Below are 25,760 nucleotides of genomic sequence, written 5' to 3'. Positions count from 1 at the left end.
GCAGATCCTAGTAGAAATACTGTATTCATTTGGAGGACTGCTATGTTTTAAGGCAAATGTCACGCACACCAAAACAGTCATGGGTGAACAGTATTCGACAGTATTTACGACACGACAACATGTTAGAAGAGTGGCGGGGAGACAGCGTCAGAGAGTGAGAAAGTGGGATTTTCCCCAGCCGGGTCCCTCCTGGTCAGATCCCTCTTACAGACTGAAACACGGCACCTTCCTGCTCCCAGGGAAGGGGGTGCCCTCACCTCATGGGTGTGTGTGGGGGGTGTTGGTACAGAAGCCCCAGCTCCAGGCCGCGGCGCTCTCCCTACTGCACTGCCCGGCTCGGGACAGACGACAGTGGACCCTGGGATATGCGGCTCCAATTTTTACGTTTTGTGAAGTTTACTTTGAGAAAGAGGAAAATCAGTCTGCAGAAGCCATAAACGTTGTGGCGAGGTCACCTCTGTCCAAATTCAAACCTGCTTGGATTGGAGCTAAAACAATGTGTAGATGCACGCACACGTACATGCGTCTGTGTGCATCTGCAGCCATGTATCCACGTGAAAGAAGAAGAGAGAAGGATCTACGGGAGGCCAAAAAATAGTGAATGTTCATTTGCAATTTGGGATCAATGTGACTGTTTGTCCTTTGAAAAAAAGAAGGGATCAGCAGGGAGCCAGAGGGTGGAGGTTTCCAGGCACCTCTGGGCTCGTTCCTGTCCCTCGGCCTCACGGGGTTGGGAGCGGCCGGGCTGGTTTAAAGAGTTGGAGGGAGCTGGGCCTTCCCCCCGCCGGACGCTCTGTGCTCCAAGGCTCTTCCCGGCCTGTCCCACTGAGGCACACCCCCCAGTCTGCCGTCTCTGACCCCCCCAACCCGTTCTCAACACCCAGGTCACACGTCTTAACAGCCTGTGCCATCCGCGGGGCCTGGGTGACAGCAAGGCCACAGCAGCGGGGAGAATAAGAAAGCCCAGGAGCTGTTAGATGGCCTGTTGTGAGGTGGCAGGTGCCTGGGGCCCGGGAGTCACGAGGAAGGGAACTTGGAAATGTGCTGGAAGATGGGGTGTTTCCTTCAGGAACACCTGAATCGGTAGGAAGAGTTTGCACTTGATGCTGGCAAATACCTACACAGGGAACAAGTGTCACGACAAGTTGCCATCGCACGCGGAGGACAAAGTTCTGTCCTACACGGCGTGTTCACTGGGAGAACGAAGCCTCCGTGGACAAAGGCATTCCGTGGGTTAAAAAAAAAAAAAAAAGAGCATAGGGGTGTTAGCACTTGATATCCAAGAAGTGCGATGGGTGTTTGCACGGACTCAATCAGTTTGCCTCACCAAATCCCTCTGAGGTAGGTAAGAGGCAGGTGACGTCAGCCCCATTTTATGAATGGGGTAAAGTGAGGCCTAGGACTTTGCTGCAGGTCACACCATGGAGACACACCGCCAGCCCCAGCATTTCCTGTGCCTGGCCACACCGTCGTCTCTACAAAGCCCCCTCACCTAGGTTCAAACCGGGTCAGAGCAGGTATCTGGAGGAACAGGGACACCTGGTTTACAGTTCTAAACTTCGATGGGCTGGTAGGGTAAGAAACCAAGCCCGTGGCAATCAGCCAAAGCCAGGGGGGCCTGGGGACCTGGGGATGGGGGTGCCCCACCCCACCCTAATTGGTGAGCGGGTTTGTGTTTTCTCGTTTTTGTGTTTGTTTTGCACGGTGCAGGATTTTAGGGGCCTAGTTGAATTATAGGACTAGATTGATAAGCCAGCGTGTCCTAAGTGGGAAGCTCGTGGAGGGGGCGGGCCCTCTCTGGCCTGTTCCCAGAGCGCCGTGGATGAGGATAAAGCCACAGTGCTGTCGGAGGCCAGCTCACGGAAAGCAGGAAACGTCCTTGGGGCTGGGACGAGAACGAGGACAACTGTGTGTGTCTGCCTGAGTGTGCGTGTCCGTCTGTCCTGGTTGGCTGCTTCCCCTCCCCTTGCCAGCTGCACCCCCTTTCCTCTGAGCTCAGAATTTAAGCTATTTACGCAATGCCACTGACCAGAGCCCCCACAGTGCTAACACTGTCTGCAGTGTTTCCAGCTGGACGACATGCGCCGCCCCCCCCCCCCCCCCCCCCCCCCGGCAACCAGTGCATCGGAACCAGCCACACGTCATAGTAGCGAGAGATCCTGACACCTCACGTCCCAGCTCAGTGAATTCCAGCCAAGGGTAAGAATTTGGGAATTTCTCTAATGACTCTGGCTCACGAGGCCGTGTGTCAGAGGACAGTAAACCCCCCAGGTTCCCCGGAAGGCCCCCAAGACACAGCTGGCCAGGCGCAGTGAAGAGCACAGGTGCGTTGTTCCGAGCTTTAACTACCGGGTCCCCAGGGGGCCTGTCCTGCCCCCAGCCCAGCAGCCCCAGGACGTGTTTCCGAAGCACACGCAGTGGCACCTGTATGCCGATCAAGCCAAATGTCAGAGTGTCCTGGTCTTCGGGAACCGGGCCCCGCTAGGAAGCCCATGGCCTGCCCCAAGAAGTGATCCTCAAACGGGTGACGGGGCCACAGCCCTGCTTGGGGCTCAGGTCGGGAGCACGGTGCCCACGGGGCGGGCTACCCCTGCTGCCAGGCAGGCCCCAGGCCGGCCCCTCACAGAACCGACTCCTTGGATTCCAGTTCGGGGGCGCTGGCTGCGGGGCCGGCGGGGTTCTGGTGGGTCACCAGGGGCGACGTCTCCTCCTCCGATTTGCAGTTGGGGACGGCCTCCACTTTCACCTCGGTCAGCTCCTGCTCCCCTTTCTTCATCGCCTTCTGGTTGAGGTGGTGGAGGATGCCGGCGCCCAGCGCATCCCCTTCCACGTTCACCACGGTGGTGGTGCGGTCCCTGCGGGAGAAGAGAAGGCCGTGCAGGCGATGCTGCCGAGAGGGCCGGCGCCACCGCACCTGCGGGCCTGCCCTGCGGTCCCCTGGGCGCCAGGCCACTCAGGCTTGGGCCTCACTTTACTGTAGACCGAGTTCCTTTCCATATTCCTCATTCTCATGAAAGGAACAGACCCTGACTGTGGAAAACCTGGAAAGAGGAGAAGTATAAAGAAAACAAAAGTCGCCCATCCACACTTCACAACTGAGCGCATCTAGTAACACCTGATCCGTTACCTTCCATGTGCGTATTTACGTGTGGCAGCCACCATCCTATGAAAGCCACGCAGCTGGGGCGATGCTGTAGACAGGGGTTCGTATCCAGCTTCCCTCCTGCTCACCGGTACGCTGTGGGAATGCCCCTTTGTTCCCCCCTCAACACTGCGCTGGGTGTTAACCCTCTTGGGCTCCCTGTGGCTGGCAAGCACCATCCCGTAGCACCGGCCTTTCCGGGGGCTTGTCTTCCCCCAGATTAGCCCAGTAACACCCTCTCTCCCGGGGCTCAGAGCAAGTACAGTGCCCACTTTGGAGAGAGGGGGCAAAGTGTGAACTTGAGAAGCTGAGGGCTGTGGAAGCAGAGGCCACGGGGTGGTGGTCGGCTCCTGGGACTTCGGGTTTCCACTGGGCAGTGTGCCCGGTGCCCCGTCCCTGTTCCTACCTGCCTCTACGGGGCCTGCCTGCCCCACGCAGCGGCAGCTGGCGGAGGAAGCAGACGGGGCCTCTGACACTCCGCTCTGGTCCCGTCCAACTCACCAGCTCAGGGGCCGAGTCCCCTCTGATGACCCGTCTGGACAACGCGTGTCTCTGCTGCACATTTCACCTCCCTTGTTCTGAGGAGCCGGAAGGATTCTGAGAAGCCCCTTCAAGTTTCCAGGGCTCACATCAAAGGCTGGAACCCGCCAACCCCCAGTGGGCAGAGCCACGAGCCCGGTGCCAGACTCCAGGGTTTAGGGGAGCCCTGCTGGCTCTGGCCAGCCTGGCCAGGAGCGTCTTTCCTCACTAACGTTTCCTGAATGCTTTACCGCAGGCCTGGAGCTCTCCTATGCACTGTGGGTACGTAGCTGACTTACTCTCCCACACGGCTCTGGGGAGGTTCTACGGCGATTCCCAGTTGACAGTGAGCAAGATCGAAGCACGGCACAGCTCCCATCACACCACTAGTAAGCGGTAAAGCTGGACCTGGGCTCCAGGGCTCGCTTCCTTACCCGTGTGCTCTACTGTCCAGCATTAGTACCTCAGGTGACCTTCCCTATAACACAAGTATTGCTCATACCTAAAGAGGGTATCACATGACTCAAGGACACCACACTCAGAATCAGCAGTCACGGTTCTGTGCCTGGTGATGGTGGCCTGAATCACACCTCCTTCCTAATTCCTCCTCCGCTGAGTCCCACCCACTCACATCAGCTGGGTTCATCTTCACTCCCTGCCAGAAATCCTTGGATGTTCCAGGTCAACTATTCCCAGAGGCTCACTGCTCCAATGGCTATGACTCTTACGTAGCTCCTGATCTCCACTGGACCTTCGTGTCTTGTGGTCCTGCACTGGAGGCCCAGCCCAGGTCTCGGACCCCTGTTTTCCTGGATGCACTAACCAAGTTCTCAGTAATGACATTTCATGGTCATCCATGACTCTCATACTGTTTAATTTTTCCTAGCTCTATATTTTGTCTTACCAGCTCAACTGTAGGCTCCTCCAATAAGGCATATTTGAAGTTTCTCTGCATGCCTCAGACCCAGCAGGGTGCCAAGCTCCAAGGGGAGTCAACAGAGACTTTCTTTTATTTGGTGCCCTTAAGACTTGCTACTTACACAATCCAGTCCACAGCCAGGATCAGAGAAAGGTCATGAGTGGGCAGCCCGATGGCCTCCAGGATAATGGCGATGGTGAGCACCCCTCCAGCTGGCACGCCTGCTGCTCCAACACTGGACGCTGTGGCTGTCACTCTAGAGGATGGCACAGAAGACTAGCCGTTAACACAGGGCATGGTGTGGGCGCAGGGAAATGCAAAATATGGCAGCTATTAGAAACCAAAACCATGGGGCGCCTGGGTGGCTCAGTGGATGAGCATCTGCCTTCAGCTCAGGTCATGATCCAGGGGTCCTGGGATCGAGTCCTATATCGATCTCCCTCTGCCTATGTCCTCCTCTCTCTCTCTGTGTCTCCCATGAATAAATAAATAAAATCTTAAAAAAGAAACCAAAACCACACAGCCCTAGATCCTCTTGCCTGCTGAGCCCTTCGGAGGTGATTCCCTCTCCTCAAGTAATGAATTCACGCTGTCATCTTCTAAATGAGATGTCACCAAGTCATGGTGAGAATGGTATTCATGAGGGGTTTCAAAGGAAATCACACACACGACAAAAACAAAGAACAAACCAACGCTCAAGTTTTGACCCAGGCCTAAAGATGGAGAATAATGAACTTACAGAATCGTGAAAATCTGCCCTGCCTTCAGCTCGACGTTGTTGAGCTGGGCAATGAACACCGCGGCCACGCACTGGAAGATGGCTGCCCCGTCCATGTTCACGGTGGCCCCGATGGGGAGGATGAACCTGCTGATCCTCTTGTCCACGCCGTTGTTCTCCTCAATGCACTTCATCATGGAGGGAAGGGTCGCTGAGCTGGAAAGGGAAAAACAGCCATGACAATAGCCCTTCCCAGCTCAGACCCAGGAACAGAGCAATTAGCATCATCCGATGTCTGGGTTTCTCCCCTTGAAGAAAGAGAAAAATTGGGAGTTGTTTCAATGTTTCTGTCACAATTGTGGGGGATGTCAATTCCCCAATATTCCAAACCTGACTCCCTAGATTTACCTGTTACATTACTTACCTGGATACATCTGTTCCAACAACTTCAAGAAACCCCATGTTACCTCATAGTGCGAAACGTTCTCAAGACCACAAAGGACCATTTATTGAAGAGACTATCTGTTTTCCAGTGGATAGTCTTTCCTGCTTTGTCGAATATTAGTTGACCATAAAGTTGAGGGTCCACTTCTGGATTCTCTATTCTGTTCCACTGATCTATGTGTCTGTTTTTGTGCCAGTACCACACTGTCTTGATGACCACAGCTTTGTAGTACAACCTGAAATCTGGCATTGTGATGCCCCCAGCTATGGTTTTCTTTTTTAAAATTCCCCTGGCTATTCGGGGTCTTTTCTGATTCCACACAAATCTTAAAATAATTTGTTCCAACTCTCTGAAGAAAGGCCATGGTATTTTGATAGGGATTGCATTAAATTGTGTAAATTGCCCTGGGTAACATTGACATTTTCACAATATTAATTCTGCCAATCCATGAGCATGGAATATTTTTCATCTCTTTGTGTCTTCCTCAATTTCTTTCAGAAGTGTTCTGTAGTTTTTAGGGTATAGATCCTTTACCTCTTTGGTTAGGTTTATTCCTAGGTATCTTATGCTTTTGGGTGCAATTGTAAATGGGATTTGAACACCAATAAAAAATAAATAAATAAAAAAGACCACAAAGGACAGTTTATGTGATATGCGAGTCTCCTCTCTTGAACTGTTCCCTGCTCTCCCACTAGAAAAGGCGAACTATGACTTTTTTCCCTTGTAGGCCAAGAAGGAGCAATGGTTGTGAGAGGCTGGTGAGCGACTATGTTCCTAGATGAGGAACAAGCCCTGCTCTCTCCAGCTAGCTCTGTGGGCTCCACAGACGGCGGCTGGCACCGCCGAGAAGCTGGTTTGTTCCTAAGCCACAGAAACTTCCCTCCCTAATTCTTTTTTTTTTTTTTTTTTTTTTTTTACCACCACCACCACCACCTTATTATATAGCCATTCAGGATGGGGGGCGATGGGGAACATGCAGTGGAGAGGCAAAAGCCACATGTCTGAATGCAATCTGCTGCCATCCTTTGAAAGTTTTCTTTAACATACTTGGAAAGCCCAATTTTGGGGAAGGATTTCCAATAGTGACATCTTTTGCACTAAATTAGATAATCCCACAACCCTGTGGACTCCCAGAGAGCTAAGCAGCCATTCCTCACCATGATGCCTTGGTCTTATTTTCTAATTCATGTATCTAGAGTGAGAATTGGGGAGGCATCATTCTAGAAACTCCCCTGCAATAGGTTTTTCAGTTAAGCGGTTCCCTTTCTTTACTCAGGCAAAGGTCTTACTAATTAGGGTGAGGACCCACAACTGGGTTAAATAATGATCTGACCCCTAAGGAGCAAGGAGGAGAAGGCAATGAGGCAGTTCCTCATTCTGGTGATCCCAGAAACCCACTTCCATAAAAGTGTGGGGCTGGCAATTCAAAAAACCGGACGAGACCAATTTAGAGTTTTCAAGAAATTAAAATATGTCACGATGCTGGCTGTGCACCTACGACTGGCCTCACCTGGTTCCATATTAATATGGTGCAGGGCAGCCAAGAGCACCGGAAACGGACTCACCTGGAGCAGGTGGCAAATGCTGTGGCAAATGGTGTGACGAGGCCCAGGAGGAACTTGAATGGGTTTTTTCTTGTGAAAACAAAATAGATAAGTGGCAGAACAATTCCGCCATGAATAAAGTGGCCCAATATGGATGTGAAGATGTATTTTCCAAGGCTGGTCACCAGCACAATGATGTCCTTCATTTCCAAAATCTTGCTTCCAACCAGGAACATGATGCCCACAGGTACATACCTAGGACATGAGCACAGGTACTTGTCAGTGAGAGTGATGTGATGACGGGCCTCAGAGATGCAGGCCCTTGTGATACACAACACAGGGACTTTCAACTAAGTGGTCTTCATTTCTCCCTAGGATGGTCCTAAGGGTGGCTGGCTGGCTCAGTCTGTAAAGCATGCAACTCCTGATCTCAGGGTGGTGCATTCAAGCCCCACATTGGGCGTGGAGCCTACTTTAAAAAAAAAAAGGAAGCTCTCCCTTGAATGATCCTGAAGAACTGAAAAGAATGGGCCCATTTTACAGGCCGTGAAACTGAGTGAAATGAACATGATAAACCACCATGGATAACAGAGTCGGGACCAGAACCCAGATATCTCTCCCCTCTGATACATTATGTTCTTAACAGAGGGATGCTATCAACCACCTGGGCTCCCAGGTGGAAAGCCAAGGAACTCCTTAAGATCAAAGCCTCTGGGACTGGGAACTTGACTTTCAGCCTTGGTCAGGCTTATTCTGAGAACTGAGTAACACAAAAGACCAACACCTATTTTGCAGAATTGCTGTGATACAGAATTGAGCCAAAGCCGGGACTTTTGTTAAGTTTTAAATTCTCTGTGGTTTGGAGAACATGATTCCGTGGGAAAAAGTCATTAACAATGACCCTCGCTCGGGAAACACTCCTCGGACGTGAAGATTTTTTTAATGGCAAGACGGGAAGAAAAAAGGGAAGGAATGAACTCTGGGAGTTACAAACCCCCAAAGTCGGCTGTTTTGAATTGAATATAAATTTAGGGAGAATTTTGTAACCATTGACTTTATTTGCAAGTTTCAATTACACAGATAAATACTATCACATAGTTCAAATTTGAAAGGGTTCAAAGGGATGAATAGTCTCCCTCCCACGTCTGCCCCCTTCCAAGTACTCCGTTTCCTTCCCTGGAGATGGCCACTGTCACTGGTTTCTTGAATTTTCCTTACGGAGATATCCTAAGCAGTGTTATTAATGTTAAATTCCATAGCAACTCATGAATGCATTCTCCTTTCAAAAAATTAAAACACGGGTTAGGTCAAAATCCTCTTCTGGGGCACCATCATCACGCCCGACCCCTCGTCATGTAACTATTCCTACTTGCTATCCATTTGGATATATAGGTATGTATTTAAGTCTGTGTGTTTATTTTGAACCCCACATTATGTCTTTGAGATCTTTTCATGTCAATACATGGAAATCTACCTCATTTTGTCTTTTTAAATTGTGGGGAAATATGCATGACAAAACATTTACCATTTTAAGCTTTTTGAAGTGTACACTTTAGTGGTTTCGGGTACATTCACATTGTGCAACCATCACCACTCTCCATCTCCTGTACCCTCCGTATCCTGTGCTGAAACTATGTGTTCATTAAACAATAACCTCCTGTCCTGGGAACCACTGCTCTATTTTCTGTGTCTGTGATTTTGACTGTTCCAGGTACCTCTTGTAAATGGAATCATACAACATCTGTCCTTTGGCGACTGGCTTATTTCACCTAGCATCATGTCTTTGAGGTTTCTTCATGTCAGGATCTCATCCCTTCTCAAGACTGAATCATAGTTCATCATATGTCTGCATCACGTTTTGCATCACGTTCATTTATCAATGGACATCTGGGTTATTTCCACCTTCACCTCATTTTTCAAAAATATTATCCTCAGAACTGAAATCCTACAGACAATTTTGCCATCGTTCTGCTGATGGACCTCCAGACTGTTCCCAGGTTTCTGTCTTTGCCAACAATGCCCCAGGCAGCCTCTTTGGCCTACATGCCTGTGTTTTCTAGGGTAGAGACACCAAGAAATCGAACTGCTGAGTGGTAGGGTGTATATAGTTTCCATTTTAGTGGATATCCACAAATTGCTCTCTCAAGTGGCTGTTTCAACTCACATTCCCACCAGCTGTCCAGGAGAATCTTTTCCCCGCACCACTGGCTCCCTGTTGCTGTGGAACATCTGGCAACACCGGGAGATGTTTTTGGTTGTCACAGCTTTGGGAAGGGGTTGCTACTGGCATCTCAAGGGTGCAGGCCAGGGATACTGCTAAACATCCCACCCTATGCTGGAAACTATCTTCACCCTTATCAATGCCTGATAAAACCAAACTTCTCATTTTCCGATTTCTAATGAGTTGGGCATCCCTTAAAATGTTGATTGGTCATCCAGGTCTCCTCTTCCATGAATTGCCTGCTCACATACTTTGTCCACTTTCTTTCTTTCTTTTTTTCTTTTTAAGGATTTTAATTAATTAATTTATTTGACAGAGAGAGAGAGAGCACAAGCAGGTGGAGTGGCAGGCCGAGGGAGAGGGAGAAGCAGACTCCCTATGGAGCAGAGAACCCAATGTGGGGCTCGATCTCAGGACCCTGGCATCATGACTCAGGCTGAAGGCAGATGCTTAACTGACTGAGCCACCCAGGTGTCCACTTTCTAATAATATACTCAGTCTTTTTTCTTTTTCAACAACCAGAATTCTTTACATTAGTGCCTGTCAAATTGCCTTTGGTGTATTTCTATCTAGTCATGGACCAATATTCTTATAAAAGACAATGAAAATATTAGAAAAGTGATCACGTGGTTAGATGTTGCAGCAATATGAAACTGCTATAAAAGTTTCTAAGCACTTATTCTCAATTTCCCCATAAATCTCATTGCAGGGGTACCTGGGTGGCTCAGTCAGTTAAGTGTCTACCTTTGGCTCAGGACATGATCCCAGGGTTCTGGGATCCAGCCCTGCATCAGGCTCCCTGCTCAGCAGGGAACCTGCTTCTGCTTCTCCCTCTCCCTCTGCTATTCCCCCTGCTTGTGTTCTCTGTCAAATAAATAAATAAAATCTTAAAAAAAATCTCACTGCAGACAGATAAACAGTTTGTGAACTGGTACCAGTTCTTTGGATACTAATGCTTTGAGATTTGTGTATGTGTGTGTGTGTGTGTACATGTACACATTATATATAAATTTTTTTCATGAAGTGCCTTTCTTTATTCAAGGTATATTTTGTATGCAAACATTTTATACTTTGATGTAGTCAAATTTAACAGCTTTTAATGGCTTTTACTTCTCATATTTTATTTATGAAGAATTTCCATACCCCTATGTTTTCTTTCAATATTTTTAGGGGACTCCTCTCCTTCCTTCTTCCTTCCTCCTTGGATAGTTTAATGCCTGGGTTGGTACCCTGATTATGGGAACAACCATATTCATTCATTTATAAATAATCCATGGTTGCTTTCACCATAAAATGGCAGAGTTGGTAGGTGTGACAGAGACCATATGGTCTACAAAGGTTGCTGAGCCTGTATTTAATCCGTTGAGGTGTTATATGGTGCAGGGTAGGCAGGTGCTTTGACATTACAGTAGGTAATTAGCAAAGGAAAGAAATAGAAAGAGCTGCTACTGGAGACCCCTCTCAAACCTGGTTGAGATCCTTCAGCCGGTTAAGGCATTTTAAACCCTAATTCTGCGTGAGGTGCATTTGCTGGGCAACAGACCTCCCACTGCAGTCAGACACATGGCAGGGTCTGCCTTACTGAAGACCTGCTTATGTAACTAGTACACTGAATTGAAGGAATGACTATAAATTGGTTTCCAGGTTGAAAACAAATGTCTTACATGGGGAACATCACTTTCTCGCATAATTTCCTTTAATCCAAAATTTGGGAGCTTGAAGGGATAGGCACTGAAATTGGTATGATTTCTGAGAAGTCACCTTGAGACCTCCGGTCAAATTTGTCCTTGTTAGCCAGAAATCAATCCAATGGTTTTTATTAAACAACTGTGCTTTTATTGATGCTACATAAAGAAACATTTATGTAAAAAGAGACCATTCCAAGTTTATATATGCATGCGGTGGAAATGGATTTGTTTTCCATGCTGTGAAATATTATAGGAAGGGGCCCCTTTGAAGCTTGAGGTCTATTGTTTTAAGCCTTATTTTATGCAGCAGGTAGCACATTTATGGAGTTCATGGCCCCAAAAGATGATACGGGCATCCCATATGATATAGATGATGGTGGAAAGTCATAAATAAATCACCAGTGATAGAATCATAAGGGGTCACTGCGGGTGCTGAAGAAGAGACTGGTAATGATGGCACGTGCCCGATTCTCTGAGGTTCTGGACAAGAGGAGAAACTGTCTCCACCTCCACCACCCCCTGTATCAAGTCTGGCCTATGGTGCATCAACCACAGGCTGAGCACCTAGCCAGGTGGCCCCACAGGGGTGACCTCGGACAGAAGACTTGGGTTCTTTTCTAGGTGGCAGGAGAAATGAGAGGGAGAGTACCAGGCGGGCCACACTTACCACATAATCCATGACACCAGCACCATCGTCGCCTCATTGAAGGCATTAAAGAAACGGATGAGCTCTTCTCCTTCAGAGCCGAGTTTCTTTAGGGCCACTCCTAACACCAGGGCAAAGAGGACCAATCCTAAAATGTTCATCCCTTCGATCTCAGTGCCAATGGGGATCTGTGGGGTCAGAGGAGACAAAGGGTCTAGTTTACAACAGGTGAGTGAGACTTCGAGTAGAGGTTGGACCATCACTTCAAAGGGTTGCTTTTATTTTATTTTATCAAGTAACATTTTCAATGCAGGGCTTGAATTCACCACCCTGAGCTCAAGACCTGAGTTGAGATCAAGAGTTGGATGCTTAACCGACTAAACCACCCACGTGCCCCCAAAGGGTTGTTTTTAAAAGAAGAGCTGGTTCATATAACATTGTATGTCAACTACACTGCAATGATAAATATAAAAAAATTAATTAAAAAAAATAAAAGAAGAGTTGTTTGGTGAGAAGTTCCTTCAGGTCGAGAGTCAATGATTTTAATTGTGCCTCCCAAATGTCAACAAATCCTTTGTTGCTAGACTGTTGCAGTGGCCTCCTAGCTGACACATTTCACAAAAGATTTTCAGGATCGACATGGATATTTTCAGGATATTCTTTCCCAGGTCACTGATTTAAACAGATATACTGTATTCCTTATTTTTTCACATAATACTTAATCTCACTACTACAAGCATATATTGGACAAATGTTTTATTCCATCAAAACACATTATGATATTCTAAACAGGAGACGTAGGTCAGCATGGTAAAAAGAGAAAGAGCATTTTTACCATAGATCTGAGTTCTAGTCCCAGCTCTGATATTAAATAGCTTCTCTGACCTCAAGGTTCTTCACCTGCAGGATGAAGTGCATTGGACTAACTACTAGCTTTTGACTTTTTTTTTTTTTTAAGTAGCACTTTTCCTCAAGAAAGGCTGGTAGAGCTCAGAGCCCCTCAGCCCTGAGAAGCTGTATGTGTGGTTGGAAAGGGCCCCTTTCTTCCCACGACAGCTCTGGAGCAGCACTGAATAATCAGTCCTTGAGGTCTCTGGTCCCTTCCAGCTCTATCATGAAGGCTGGGACCTCCCCAGTAATCGTTACTCAAAAAATATGTGTGAATGAATGATGGCTATCATGAGTTTAAGCCCCTAAGACAAGTTTTATGCATATTAGAGTGTTACAAAATATTTTTTGAAGAAAGGGACATTAGTTCCAATTTGCTGAAATGCATCTGCTGAAGATTCCAGGGCTACAGACGCTGGCCTTTGGCCACGTTGGTAAATAACCTAAGGAGCAAACCTAATCTATGTTTTCCAGATAGTTCCTTCAAAGCCCGGAGTTGTCAGCCCTGCTGAGAAGCTGCATCATGTATGCTTCTTCAATTAAAAAGTATTGTTTGCTTTATAAATGATTTGCCACGAGTGATCTTCTAAAGAGCTTTACCTTTTCATGGGTTACGTTTCCGGAGCTCGTGTTGTGGATCACCTCTCTGTAATCAGTTGCATACTGGGAACAAGAGAAAAAGGAACCTGCTGTCAGTTCACAGGTGGAGGCCAACCAGAGGAACTGAGGTCTGCTGGACCTCTTTACTCTTCTAATTCGCTCTGAGTGTTCTGGGAATTCCTCACTTGGCCTGATGAGGGCCTCTGAGAACTGCACAAAAGTTACTTAAGACCAAAGTGGCACACACCCCAAGAGGCCTCTGAGTTATTTAGGGACCCACACCATTAGGGACAATGGTTTGGAGGAGAAAGTCTGTGCAATTTTATGCTGGCAGTTTGATATTTCAAACAGCTGACAAGTTATACTATTTGAGCTTTGGTATTAATTTCGTAATGTTGAAGTTCATTTTTCAATGTGTCCTTTTATTTTCATTCATATGTTTATACCCTGCTTTGCTCCAACACTTATTTGAGCTTGACTGCTTTTCAGCATCTACTCCTTTTTAAAAATATTTTATTTATTTATTTGAGAGAGGATGAGAGCATGAGCCAGGGCTGGGCAGGTGGGGTGAGGGGGGCAGAGGGAGAAGGAGAAGCAGACTCCCTGCTGAGCAGGGAGCCGGATGCGGGGCTCTGTCCCAGGACCCTGAGATCATGATCTGAGCTGAAGGCAGATGCTTAACCTCCTGATCCACCCAGGCGCCCCTCCACATTTACTTCTAATCTGCCTTGGCGTCTGCTCTCCAAAGCAAAGGGTGTGAGGCAAGACGGCCTTTTCTGGCTAAGTCTTGTGGGAGACTCACTTACCAGAAGTGAAATGACTCTCTAAACTGGGACCTACAACTGACTTCACATACTGCTGCACAATGCACACAGGTGTCTCTCCCTGCAGCAGAGCACACCATTGAATGGAGTCTGTTATAAAATGCCTTTTCTGACCCTTTCTAAGGACACTCGGCTCTGAACTGTCAAGAGGAGCCCATTACGGGGTACTGCTTGGTGCCTGCCTCTGATGAGGTCTGGTCTCTCTCAGCTCTGATTTGTCAAGCTTTCAGACAAGCAGAGGTGTTCAGCTGTCCTGTGATAAAGGATGACAGCGGAAACAAAACCCACCCCACGCCTTCTGTGAGCGGCACTGAAAACCTCATAAACCTTTTCTTTCTTTCCCACCTCACATTATATACATAAGCCACAGCTGTGTTAGATACAGATTTTTTTTCTTTTTTTGAGAGAGAGAGGGGGAGGGAGAAGATGTAAATAGAAACAGAAAAGTCTTTGCTTGGAAAAGGCAATGAGATTCGTCCATCTAACCTAGATCTTTACATTCTTTCTCCTCATAAAGCATGGCTACAGGGACATTACTTGCAGTCTTGCTAAAATTAGGGAAAATTAGAAACAATCTGAATGTCTATCAATAAGGGACTGACAATAAAATTATGATATGCTCACACAATGGAATAGGGCCATTAACGTTATGCAGGAAGGTATTTACTGACGTGAAAAAAATGTTTATAATATGCCGCCTTCAAAAAGAGGTTAAAAACAGTATGTGTGGTATGTGTACATACTAACGAGATGTGCAGCACAACTATTTTTATTTTTAAAACGTGTGTGTGTGCACATGGAGAGCACACATATATCTGAAGGATGTATACCAAAACGTTAATGGGTATCTCTAGGTAGTGATTATGAGTGATTTTTACTTTCTTCCATATTTTTGCACTTTATTTTTTTGCATGAGCATATATTACCTTTATAATCAGAAAAGTATATATATATATATATAAATTCTAAAACATTTAAGAGATCCCCAAAATGTGGTTTAAAGGTATTTATCAGGTGATATGAAAAGATGGTGGAACCAATGGGATATTTTAGAAAACCTTTTTGGTTTTTGTTGTTCTGTTTTGTTTGTTTTTACTGCAGGGTCCCTTCTATTAGAGTTTAGGCCAGAGTTACCAATTTTGTCAACAACACTACCCGTCTTGGACCCACCCTCTAGAGCATCATTTATACACCACCCCCATAAAAATCTCCTACTTTTAGCAAAGCATCAGGCCTTACCGTACGGAAAGTGGCAACCACAAGATTTGAGGGAAACAGGTTTCTGTTGGAAAAGAAAGCACTTGTCAGTGTTCTTAAAATTCAGCGTTCAAAGTATCCACTTTTAAGATGCACATTCCCGACAGCTCAACACACCGTGTTCCCTGTCCCTCTCCCCCCAGCAGTTAGTGTGGGCCCTGCTTGATCCAAGCACCCAACTATGCCTCGGCTGCTGGGCCACCATAGATAACTCTGGGCGTGCTGATTTTTACCCTTATCTCCATCGTGGTCCTCTGGAAAATTGCATCACTTTCCTTTCCCCTAGAAGTTAAGCCCCATTGCAGTGGTTTTTAATGGGACTGGTACTGCCCACTGGTGAAATCCAATGGAATGTTTTCATTGTTGAAATAATTGGGGGGCGTTCTTGCAGTTGGGGGAGCGTGTATTGGGGGGAGTGCCAGGTCCTGGCCATTCATCCTAGTGAGTGTGGCCCTCACACTTTCCAAATGTCCTATATGATACACCTGTAGATGGGAACCTTATTTATAATTACTTTGGACTAAACTAATTACAAAAAAAGGTATTTTTTCTTTTTGCACAATTGGAACATACACTGAATTTTCTAGGAATACAATTATAGTGCGAAACGTGAAATAATTTTTTGTTTTGTTCGGAATATTCCTAGAAATTGTTCATCTTTCTGGAAAATCACATCACCAATGGCAAATTGTAGGATCTGGGTCCTTAATTACACACACCAGTATCAAGTACCAGCCTGCATTCACGGCTGTCTCATTAATGGTGAATGTAAATTCAGAAGAAAGCACCTAACCACTTTGTATTAGGATATTTGCATATTGAAACACATTATTTTTATTACAAATTACTCTCCTTTTATCTTTTATATTAGTGCTGAGTCATATTGATGTCTCAAAATTACGTGTGTATGTAATGCTATTTATGGATTTTATTTCAGAATGAAGGATTTTATAAAATATCTGTTATAAAAGAAGGGCAATAGAACTGATCAAGTTAAGCTAGAGCTTGAAACCAAAATTTATTAATGCAAATAGTTTTTTTTTTTAAAGATTGTATTTATTTATTTGAGAGAGAGAGCAGAGCAAAAGAGAGCATGAGCAGGGGAGAGGGAGTTGTAGGCTCCCCTCTGAGCAGGGAGCCCATGTGGGGCTCGATCTCAGGACCCTAGGGTCATGACCTGGGCTGAAGGCAGATGCTTAACTGACTGAGCCACCCAGGGGCCCCAAAGCAAACAGTTTTTATTGAGGGCCTCCTTTGGGGTAGGCTCTATGCAGGATGTTGGTACTGATATACAACAAAATCCCAGTGACGGTCCATTTATAAAAGGCTGAGTCATCCGTTACAATTTGTGCCAAACTTACCCATTAATAGTTCCGTGGTTGAGTTGTTTACCTAGCACTAGAATCTCTAGGCAACCACTTGCAGTGCATTTGGTTTCAGAGGTAGGCAGGTCTGATGGCAACCCAGCTTGACAAGCAACGTAAGACAGACTCCTGGTAGTCACACCTTGTACAATACCCTCCCCTTGAGTGTGGGTGGGTCCTATGATTTGCGTTTAGCCAACAGAATACAGCCAAGGTGATGGGATATCATTTTCATGATTAGGTTACATAAAATCGGGGCTTCCTTCTCGCTATTAGACTTTCTTTGTTGCAACTCATTCTTTATTAAAACTCATTGAACTATACACCTAAAATGGGGGCATTCTGTTGTATTTAAATCATATCTCAAAATTGCTTGAAAGGTTAAAAAATAAGATACAGTGCTAACTGCAAAGGGTTCATGACCAAAAAAATACATACATTCAAGGGGATGACTGGACTTTCTATAGGTCATCTCTCAGATACTAGTCCCCGGGAAGGCACCCCCCTGGGGGCAGGAAGATATAGCTCCTGCATCCACAAAATCACCCTCTCTTCCGTTTGCCCCTCTAGTTGCCACAGACCAGGCACAGTCCCTCCTGCCCACACAGAGGGCAAGGCGCTGAGGCTCTAGGAGTAAAGCAAAACACTTCTCTGCACTCTTCACAGATTGTGCCTTTGATGTTGTATTTAAAAAGTCATTGCCTTTCTAAAGGTCATTTAGGTTTTCTGTGTTGTCTTACACTTAGGTCTGTGACCCATTTTGAGTCAACTTTTGTGAATGGTGCAAGGTCTATGTCTAGGTGTCGGCTGTCCAGCTGTTCCAGCACAATTTGTTGAAAAGCTTACCTCTGCGCCATTGTATCTCCTCTACTTCTTTGTCAAAGATCAGTTGACTATATCTACTTGGGTTCTCTATTCTGTTCCATCGATCTATTTGACTATTCTTTCACCAACACCACACTGCCTTGATTGCTGTTGCTTTATGGTAAGTCTTACATAGTCAGGTAGGGTCAGGGCTCTCACTTTGATCTTTCTGCAAGTTTCTTACAGAGGCTGCTGTGAATGAGCTCTGGCTTCCTTATTTCTGAGCTCTCCTGCACCAAGGGATCAGCTGTTTGTCATGCAAGTAGCTTTGCTCCTCAGAGCTCTGTCTTCGGGCACTTTTCCTAACTCCTCACATTCACACAGTAACTCCGTGTGCTTTCAAAATAAGAAACATTTGAGCTGGAAGAGATTTTAGAGGTGGTCAAGATCAACCTCCTCACTTAGCACGAGGGGCCACCAAGAACCCAGAGGCATTAGCTGGTACATCTCCCATTCAGGCTCTACCTAGACTAACACTGTCCAATACAGTAGTTGCGTGGTTGTTGGACATATGAAATATGGCCGGTGCTATGGAGAATCTGGATATTTAAATTTTTAAAAAAAATATTTTATTTACCTATTTATTCATGCGAGACACACAGAGAGAGGCAGAGACACAGGCAGAGGGAAAAGCAGGCTCCATGCAGGGAGCCCGATGTGGGACTGGATCCCTGGACTCCGGGATCATGCCCTGAGCCGAAGGCTGATGCTCAACCACTGAGCCACCAAGGCATCCCTAAATTTTCTTTACATTTAAACTAGTTAAACACTTGTGGCCAGTGCCTATCATACTGGACATTGCAAATTTAGAGTTTTGAGATCCAGAGTCTGGGAGGAAAAAGGACCAAATGGTCTTTCCATGCTTTACCTCTACAGTCTCTATTTCATTGGGTGTTAAGATGCTTCTAACCACTGAGCTCTGAATCTTATTCAAATTCTCAGATATTTCCTTTTTCTGTTATCTGATCCTTAGACATTTACTTAAATTATCTAACGCCAGATGTACATTGGACCCAAGTTTCTCTAACATCAGTAGGCTATGAAAACAATTTAGTAGTTATAGCCAACATTTTATAAAATATGCGATACATCAGACAGAATTGAAAATACCAGAATGTAGCACATTTAAAATGAGGTTTTGTGGCACTTGTTTCATGTTGTGTATGTGCAGGTGGAGGTGGGGGCATATAGGTACTGATGCCATCATTTAAAGTGTATTTCTTAGAGTAGGTCTGAGTCAAAAACATTTGCAAAAATGTCATGTCTGAACTAAATTCAGAGACCCAAGTCAGACCGAATGAGGAAAGAATGAACGGACAAGGCTTTTTGGTGCTAGAGGGATCTTTGGGTACATTACTTAAACAGAAAACCAGTATGAGATGAGGCTGAAAGGGCCAGAGCAAAACTTCTGTTAGCGGGGTAGTGTACACTCATGCGGCTCACACAATGAAAAACTTCAAAACCGTTCCTTCTTTATACATCTGGGACTGTGTGCTCTTCTGATCCTATTCGTCAAGGGGTGGTATGCATTTCCCTGTCCTATATGAGAAGAATGGAAAACAATTTACTTTTGCTTAGGTATATTTTTTTGTTCCAGAAATACTTCCTCTTATTTAAGTTCAAAAATTCTTTACGGTATTTATGAAAATTTCAAAGACTGTTCAGAACAGGATACAGCATGGTATGTACACCTGCTAAATATTTATTATCCTCCGTGCTTATTGTTACAGAGTCCGTTAACAGGGCATGCCCCTTCAGATCTTGACCCCCCACAAGGCTGAGAGCAGAGGAAGGGCTAGCGATGGAGGGCTCACATTATGGTGACAGTGGGGGACAGGGGAGTAATCTACCCTCTTTTTAAGACCTATATCCAGTTTTAGATTCTAGCTGGAAAGGTTAATGCCAGGCCCCTGGGGTGAGGGGCTTTTGGGGAAATAAGGCTACAAACAATATGAATTCTCTGTAACAAGTGGCCTGAGGGCTGTCCCTGAGGGGCTGGGACACTTGAGAATATTAGCAAGACACTCCACTATTAACTCACTTCATCCTCATAACAAATGTAGGTAGTAGATACTATTATAGGCCTCATTTCACAGATAAGAAAACTGAGGGATAGGGAGGCTTAATGACTTGTCCATTCAGCTAGTGAGCGGGAGAGTAGATTCAAACTCAGGTAGTTGACTGCAGTGTCTGCCTTTTTTTTTTTTTTTTAGATTTTATTTTATTCATGAGAAACATGGTGGGGGGTGGGGTGAGGAAGAAGTAGGCTCCCTGCAGGGAGCCCCATGTGGAACTCGATCCCAGGACCCTGAGATCACAACCTGAGCCAAAGGCAGATGCTCAACCACTGAGCCACCCAGGTGCCCCCTCAGTGTCTGCTTTTAATCACCATCCATGCCACCTCTTTGGGTGCATGTTCTTTTCAGTGTCTTAACTATCCAGGTAGCCTTCTGGGTGGCAGAAGGAAAGGAGTCGGGTTAAAATCTTATATTATTATTATTTTTAAATAACAAGCTGACACTTTTTCTCTTTAGTGACTAATTAGGCAGGGAAACCTCCATTCATTTGGACCCTTGTTATATCTGCTAAGAGTTGGGACGCCTGGGTGGCTCACTGGTAGAGCATCTGCCTTCAGCTCAGGGCGTGACCCTGGGGTCCTGGGATCGAGTCCCACATCAGGTTCCCTGCATGGAGCCTGCTTCTCCCTCTGCCTGTGTCTCTGCCTCTGTGTGTCTCTCATGAACAAATAAATAAAATCTTAAAAAAAAAAAGATTTGCTAAGAGTCTGCATCTTGCCTATAGAAGAGAGCCATAGGCATTGGCCAAAAAGCCTGCCTTGGCCAGCAGTTCGAAGAAATGACTTACTATTCACTCCCTGGACTGCAATCTGGGGGCTTATATTAGAGCTCAGTCTCCGATAGGTTTCTTCACAGCTCTTAAAGAAATGTTCTTCTTTGCAGGTCGAGAGGCATCACATTCACACAAGTCCTTGAGAAGGAAAGTTAAGTCCCTCATGCCTCCCTCTGTGAAGGGAAAGGCTCAAAGCACTGTCCGCTATTGAGAAGGCTGGGCAACGGGCAAAATCTCACTTGTGTCTACCAGGCCCGTGGCTGCACCCTGCTATGCTTCTGCATGACACAGTGGCCCAGGGCCATTCTCCTGGCAGCCAGTGCAGACAGAGCCATGGGCCAGGGAGCTGTCACTACCTGCCATCTTTGCAGATAAGCCTCTGGTTTTCCATTTGAAAACTACAACCTTTAACATCCAAGGGAATGTAAGAAGCCAGTTGTCTCAATCCTTTCCGCTTAGAGCTGAAGAAAACTGAGGTCATTTTTGGAGACCACAAACATGTAATGAGGGGGAGGGAGAAACTGGAATGTCAGAGAGGATATGTCAGGATTTCTGCTCCCTTTTAGAACGGAAGGCTCTTCGATGTTCAGTTCTGACTTCTACATTTTCCAAATTCCCTGCAGTGTTGATTCTACTTGTCCAAACATAGTCAGTAGCCGTTTACTTCTTTTTCTCCAAGCTCCATATAGTTCCCAACACACCTAAAAACATTAGCTTCAAGTCATCCTGAGCAACCCCAGACATTTTCTCCACACGCATTTCTTCTTCTTCTTTCAGACTGAAAAGAGGGCCATCCCCGTAAGTCCATGTGAAACAGACACCCAAGATCCCAAATAACTCTGTAACACTGCTCCACTTGTAACCAGAGCAAGCATGCAGTGGGCCAGTCCTGGCCTCAGAGCTTTACAGACGTTGATTCATGTAACCCTCAGAACAATCTTCTGAGGTAGGTGCTTTCATGATGCCTAGCACAAAGTCGAGGAAGCCAAGACACGGAAATTAGGGACATGTTCTAGGACTCACAGTCTGTAAGACTCATTAGGGACCTAGAATTTCCATAATGACTGAGTTCCTTATAACCCCTTTCTGTCTCTTTGGTGCCCAAACAATTTCATTTTGGATGAAAAGCCATGGCTCAATCACATGGGTCGTACCCAGTTCTGAGAGTCCTGTGCTGTTCTGGATCCCCAGGCATAAAGCTCAGCACTGCTCAGGAGAACACTGGGACTCTCCCAACCTGCCAGGTACTATCCATCATCCCTTCTCAGCTCCCAAAGGGCCTGCTTCTAGCACCAGTGTCTCAAATACACTCCCCAGTCTTTGTTATTTCTAATCTGTTGGCTGTTGGGAAATCAAACCACTCAGCAATGGCATTTTGAAAATCTTCTAAAAGTTATAATGAGTATCTATTAACTTCATTTCTTCCTGACTCATAGTGCCATCTTGCAAAAAATTCAAAATTGTAGCAAAGCAGCCCGGAGGCATGCCCCCACCAGCCAAACTCGGCAGCAGCTGCACGAAGTCATCAGAGACTTCTCCCTCTCCCTCTGGGTGTTTAAGTTCTGGGCAGTTCCCCCGTGAGGGCCTGCTGGATACCTGAGGTGTTTGCCAGCTATTTTATTTCATTCAGGGCCCACAGGCAGGAAGGACTGCACCCTGCCTCTGCCAAGGAACGTGCCCAGAGTCACATAAAATTAGCATCCGCGGGGTTTCTTTGAAGAAAGCAAACCTAAAACTTTTACCCAGAGACCCAGGAAGCATGCAGATGTGGCTCAGAATTCAGTTCCTTCTCACAAGCTGCTCAACATGAAAGCCAAATCTGAGCAGCGGTACGCAGGCTTTCCCTCACTGACGGGGCTCCGGTCCTGTTTAGAGGAAGTGGGCATCTGCCCTGACCCACATCATATTCTTACCCGATTCCCTTTTGGCCCAGAGCATGCATTTCTGAGACAGTCAGACTAGAACGCAGCATGGCACCATTAAGAGGGCACGCTGACTTGGGGGAGGGAAGAGTGGGAGAAAGAGAGCCCTGAACCCTGGGCCACAGTTTCTCTAATCCCTCTTTTGATAAACCACTCTGTGACCGTGAGCAAATCACTTAATCTCTCTGTCTCAGTTTCCTCAGTCGTAAAATAGGAACATACCACCTGTCCTACCTTTATTGGTGAGCTGCTGGAGGTTGGCTGTGGAAGCGGATGAAATGCTGCCCGTTCCCAACAAGCCACGACAAAGGCTCTCTTGGTCTCTTCCCAAGTCACTGAAAAGTCTGCACCCACACTGACCACTAAGCCATGATGCTGGGTCACCATTCTCTTCAGAAGTGGCAGCTGTAAGGGTTAGGATCTAAAACTAGAAAATCTCGGGGTACCTGGGTGGCTCAGTGGTTGAGCATCTGCCTTTGGCTCAGGTTGTGATCCCGGGGTCCTGGGATCGACTACCCCATCAGGCTCCCTGCAGGAAGCCTGCTTCTCCCTCCACCAATGTCTCTGCCTCTCCCTTTGTATCTCTCATGAATAAATAAATAAAATCTTAAAAAAAAATAAAACTAGAAAACTGCGATCAGGAAACAAGATGTAAAAAAAAAAAAAAAAGGAAACAAGATGTCCCTTCCTGGACAGGTGGTAATAAACTAACCTCTTACCTTGCTCTATTTTGGGGCTACTGTCCTTCTTTTGGAGGTAAAAGAATGCTACTGAGCCTCCCTCTGGGGACCACTAGCAGGTCAGAGCTGGGCATCCTTACTTCCTTCCCTGGGCCACTGATCTCAGCAAAAAAGAACCTTTTAACCCCATAACCACCTTCTGTCCTAGAGAAATTTGAATATATGCTGAATGTAATAAGCCAAAAGCACCCTCAGCACCCCACTAGAAGTCCCAGAACTTTAAGGATCTTGAAAGGAAAGATTCCAAATATCAAGCTGCCAGGTACCAAAGATACTGTGATCGCATCAAAGTCCTAATAGGCACCTCTACCTGCCTTTTTGGTAAAAACTTTTTGGTCCCCTTCATCAGAGGGTTTTTTTTTTTTTTTCAATACAAAAGCTCTGGATTTTTCATTATTGTTGTAGTTTCAAATGAACACACTCTCAAGTGGCAGACAGTCATCACATTTTCCAGAGTGAGGAAAGGAAATAGGAGGAAGTCAAGTCACTTTGCCCAGGGTTTGCTGTTTTTCACAGCCTCAGCTACGAGGAGTTTTGCCTCAGTGACTCCAGACAAAACATACCTCCAAGGCTCCGAACCCAGAATTGTCGGAAACTTGGAGACGGAGCCAGCTGAGCTCCTCACTCAGCTGAACCTGGCCAGGACCCTACATGCCATGCCTCCAGGCTGCGGTCTTCCCATCGGTGAACTCTGGGCTAATGGAGAAACCCAAGGGAGGCTGAGGCTTTGGATAAATCCACCGAAGCAACACTGCCTCTTAAGAGATTAAATGCAACTTCTGAGAGTTGCAAAAAGCAGGCAAAACTCTCTCCCTTCTAGAACTCACCCTTCTGAATAAAGTTCCTTGAAACTCACAATACTCTGCAGTGGTCCTGACTGTGGGGTGGACAGCAACCTGTCCCAAGCGCTGGGGGGTGGGGGGGGAGTGGGGGGGCGGGGAGAGCCATGTTTCTGGGCAATGAATGGGCCTCATACAACTAACCCCAGCCTCCTTATCCTTGGGTCCACTGACAAGTCTTTGAAAATTGCCACCTTCCTCTGAGCCAAAGGGTTTTAACAGGGGAGGCCAGAGATTAGAGAGAGGAGGAGGACACAGGCAAAAGGCAAAATTCAACCAATGCTCCCTGATGCGGAGAAAACAGGGTGAAGATACCGGGGTGTGGTTGGAACGTTTTCACCGGGGAGGGCGGCCGGAGTAGGAGTTCAGCACAGGTGAGACAGCTGCTCTTCCCTAACACACACTCCCACCTAACGGTAGGGCCTGTTCTTGCTAAAAGATGCTATCGGTACCCGGAGATCTTAAAAAACGTTCAAGGCCACCACCAGCAGCCAATTAAGAATGAACGCTCAGCAGGGGCCGGGGGCGGGGTGCGTGTGCGCGCCTCGCTGCGCACCTGGAGAGGTTGGAGAGGTCGGGGCGGGGGAGCGCGCGGGGGGGGGGTGGGTGGGCATTACCTGGCCAGGTCGAGGAAGGAGTCCACTGTCTCCTTGGGGGCCGGAGGGGACCCCGAGTCCTCGAGCCCCAGGTCGCTGGACTGGAGGGTCTGCGCGCCAGACCCGGGCTTGACGATGAACGCCAAGGCGACGGCGAGCGCCGAGGCGCCGAGCGTGGTGAGGCCGAAGTAGGCGACGGCGATGCCGCCCAGGCGCCCGAGGGAGCTGGCGTCCAGGGAGGCGGCGCCCGACACCAGGCTGCAGACCACCAGCGGCAGGATGATCATGCGCAGCATGCGGAGCAGCATCTCGCCGGGGAAGGCCAGGTAGGCCACCTGCGTGCGGCTGAGGCCGAGCCCGCGCAGCGCCGCGCCCAGCCCGGCGCCCGCCAGCACCGCCGACACGGTGAGCAGCACCAGCGCGTGCCGCCGCAGGAAGCCCGCGCAGCGCCGCGCGCCGCCCGACCCGGGCGCCCCCCGCTCCGCCGCCCCCGCCGGGGCGCTGTCCAGGTAGCCGTTGGTCTCGCCGCTCTTCTCCATGGCGCCGAGCCGGAGGAGGCGGGGGCCCGGCTCGGGGATGCGCCGGGGGCCTCAGTGAACCCACCCCGCGGGAGCCGGGGCGCGGGCGCAGAGGCAGGCGCGCGAGGGCCGGCGGAGGCGCGGGCTGGAGCCCCGGGCTGAGCCGATCGCGCCGCGCCCGGCCTCCCGCTCGGCCGCGGGCTGCAGATGATGCAACGCGGGGGCCGCGAGGCGGGACGCGGAGGGACGAGGGGAGGGAGCGGGAGCCGCGAGCCGCGAGCCGCGAGCCGCGCGCGCCCCGCCCCTTCACGCCGCCGCCCCGCCCCCCGCGCGGCTCCGGCCAATCAGCGCCCGCGAGCCGCCGCCGCCCGCGCGGGGGGCGGGGCGCCGGGCCGGGGCGCCGCGGGGGCCTGGGGGCGCGGTCCCCCGCCCCGCGGTGCCTGGGCGGGGCTCCGGGTGGCCGCGGCGGGGCGGCCCCGGCTCGTCTGCACCTGCCGGGATCGCTCGCGCGGTCGGAGGGCCCGGGAGGACGTGGAACGCAGCGGCGTTCCCTGCCCTGGGGGGTTGGGGCGCCGCCGGGGTGGGTGCACCCGGCCGCCTCTCGTGCAAAAAGACCGCGCGCGCCCCGGCCGCGTCCTCCAGCCTAGAAGCGCCTC

At 48.1% G+C, this 25,760-nt stretch overlaps 1 protein-coding gene across 1 annotated transcript; it reads right to left on the bottom strand.

Moving 5' to 3' along the window:
• Nucleotides 1–5: 5 nt before the first annotated feature.
• SLC1A4 (solute carrier family 1 member 4) lies at nucleotides 6–25,266 on the bottom strand. Its single transcript, XM_077915647.1, has 8 exons — nucleotides 24,608–25,266; nucleotides 15,394–15,436; nucleotides 13,331–13,393; nucleotides 11,864–12,030; nucleotides 7,309–7,542; nucleotides 5,320–5,514; nucleotides 4,702–4,836; nucleotides 6–2,855 (listed from the first exon to the last, which is right to left on the bottom strand). The coding sequence occupies exons 1-8, from the start codon at nucleotides 25,123–25,125 to the stop codon at nucleotides 2,621–2,623; spliced, it is 1,590 nt and encodes a 529-aa protein (XP_077771773.1). The 5' UTR covers nucleotides 25,126–25,266; the 3' UTR covers nucleotides 6–2,620.
• Nucleotides 25,267–25,760: the final 494 nt, after the last annotated feature.

Source organism: Canis aureus, chromosome 11 (genome assembly GCF_053574225.1).
Source record: "Canis aureus isolate CA01 chromosome 11, VMU_Caureus_v.1.0, whole genome shotgun sequence".
Lineage (NCBI taxonomy): Eukaryota > Metazoa > Chordata > Mammalia > Carnivora > Canidae > Canis > Canis aureus.
This window is presented reverse-complemented; position numbering and strand designations above follow the sequence as displayed.

Coding starts and splice junctions, on each gene's coding strand:
- SLC1A4 (XM_077915647.1), bottom strand. CDS start 25,125: ATGGAGAAGAGCGGCGAGACCAACGGCTACCTGGACAGCGCCCCGGCG. Junction 12,031..13,330: donor GAAACGTAACCCATGAAAAG/GTAAAGCTCTTT, acceptor CTGACCCCACAG/ATCCCCATTGGCACTGAGAT. Junction 2,856..4,701: donor CTGGCTGTGGACTGGATTGT/GTAAGTAGCAAG, acceptor CTTCTCCCGCAG/GGACCGCACCACCACCGTGG.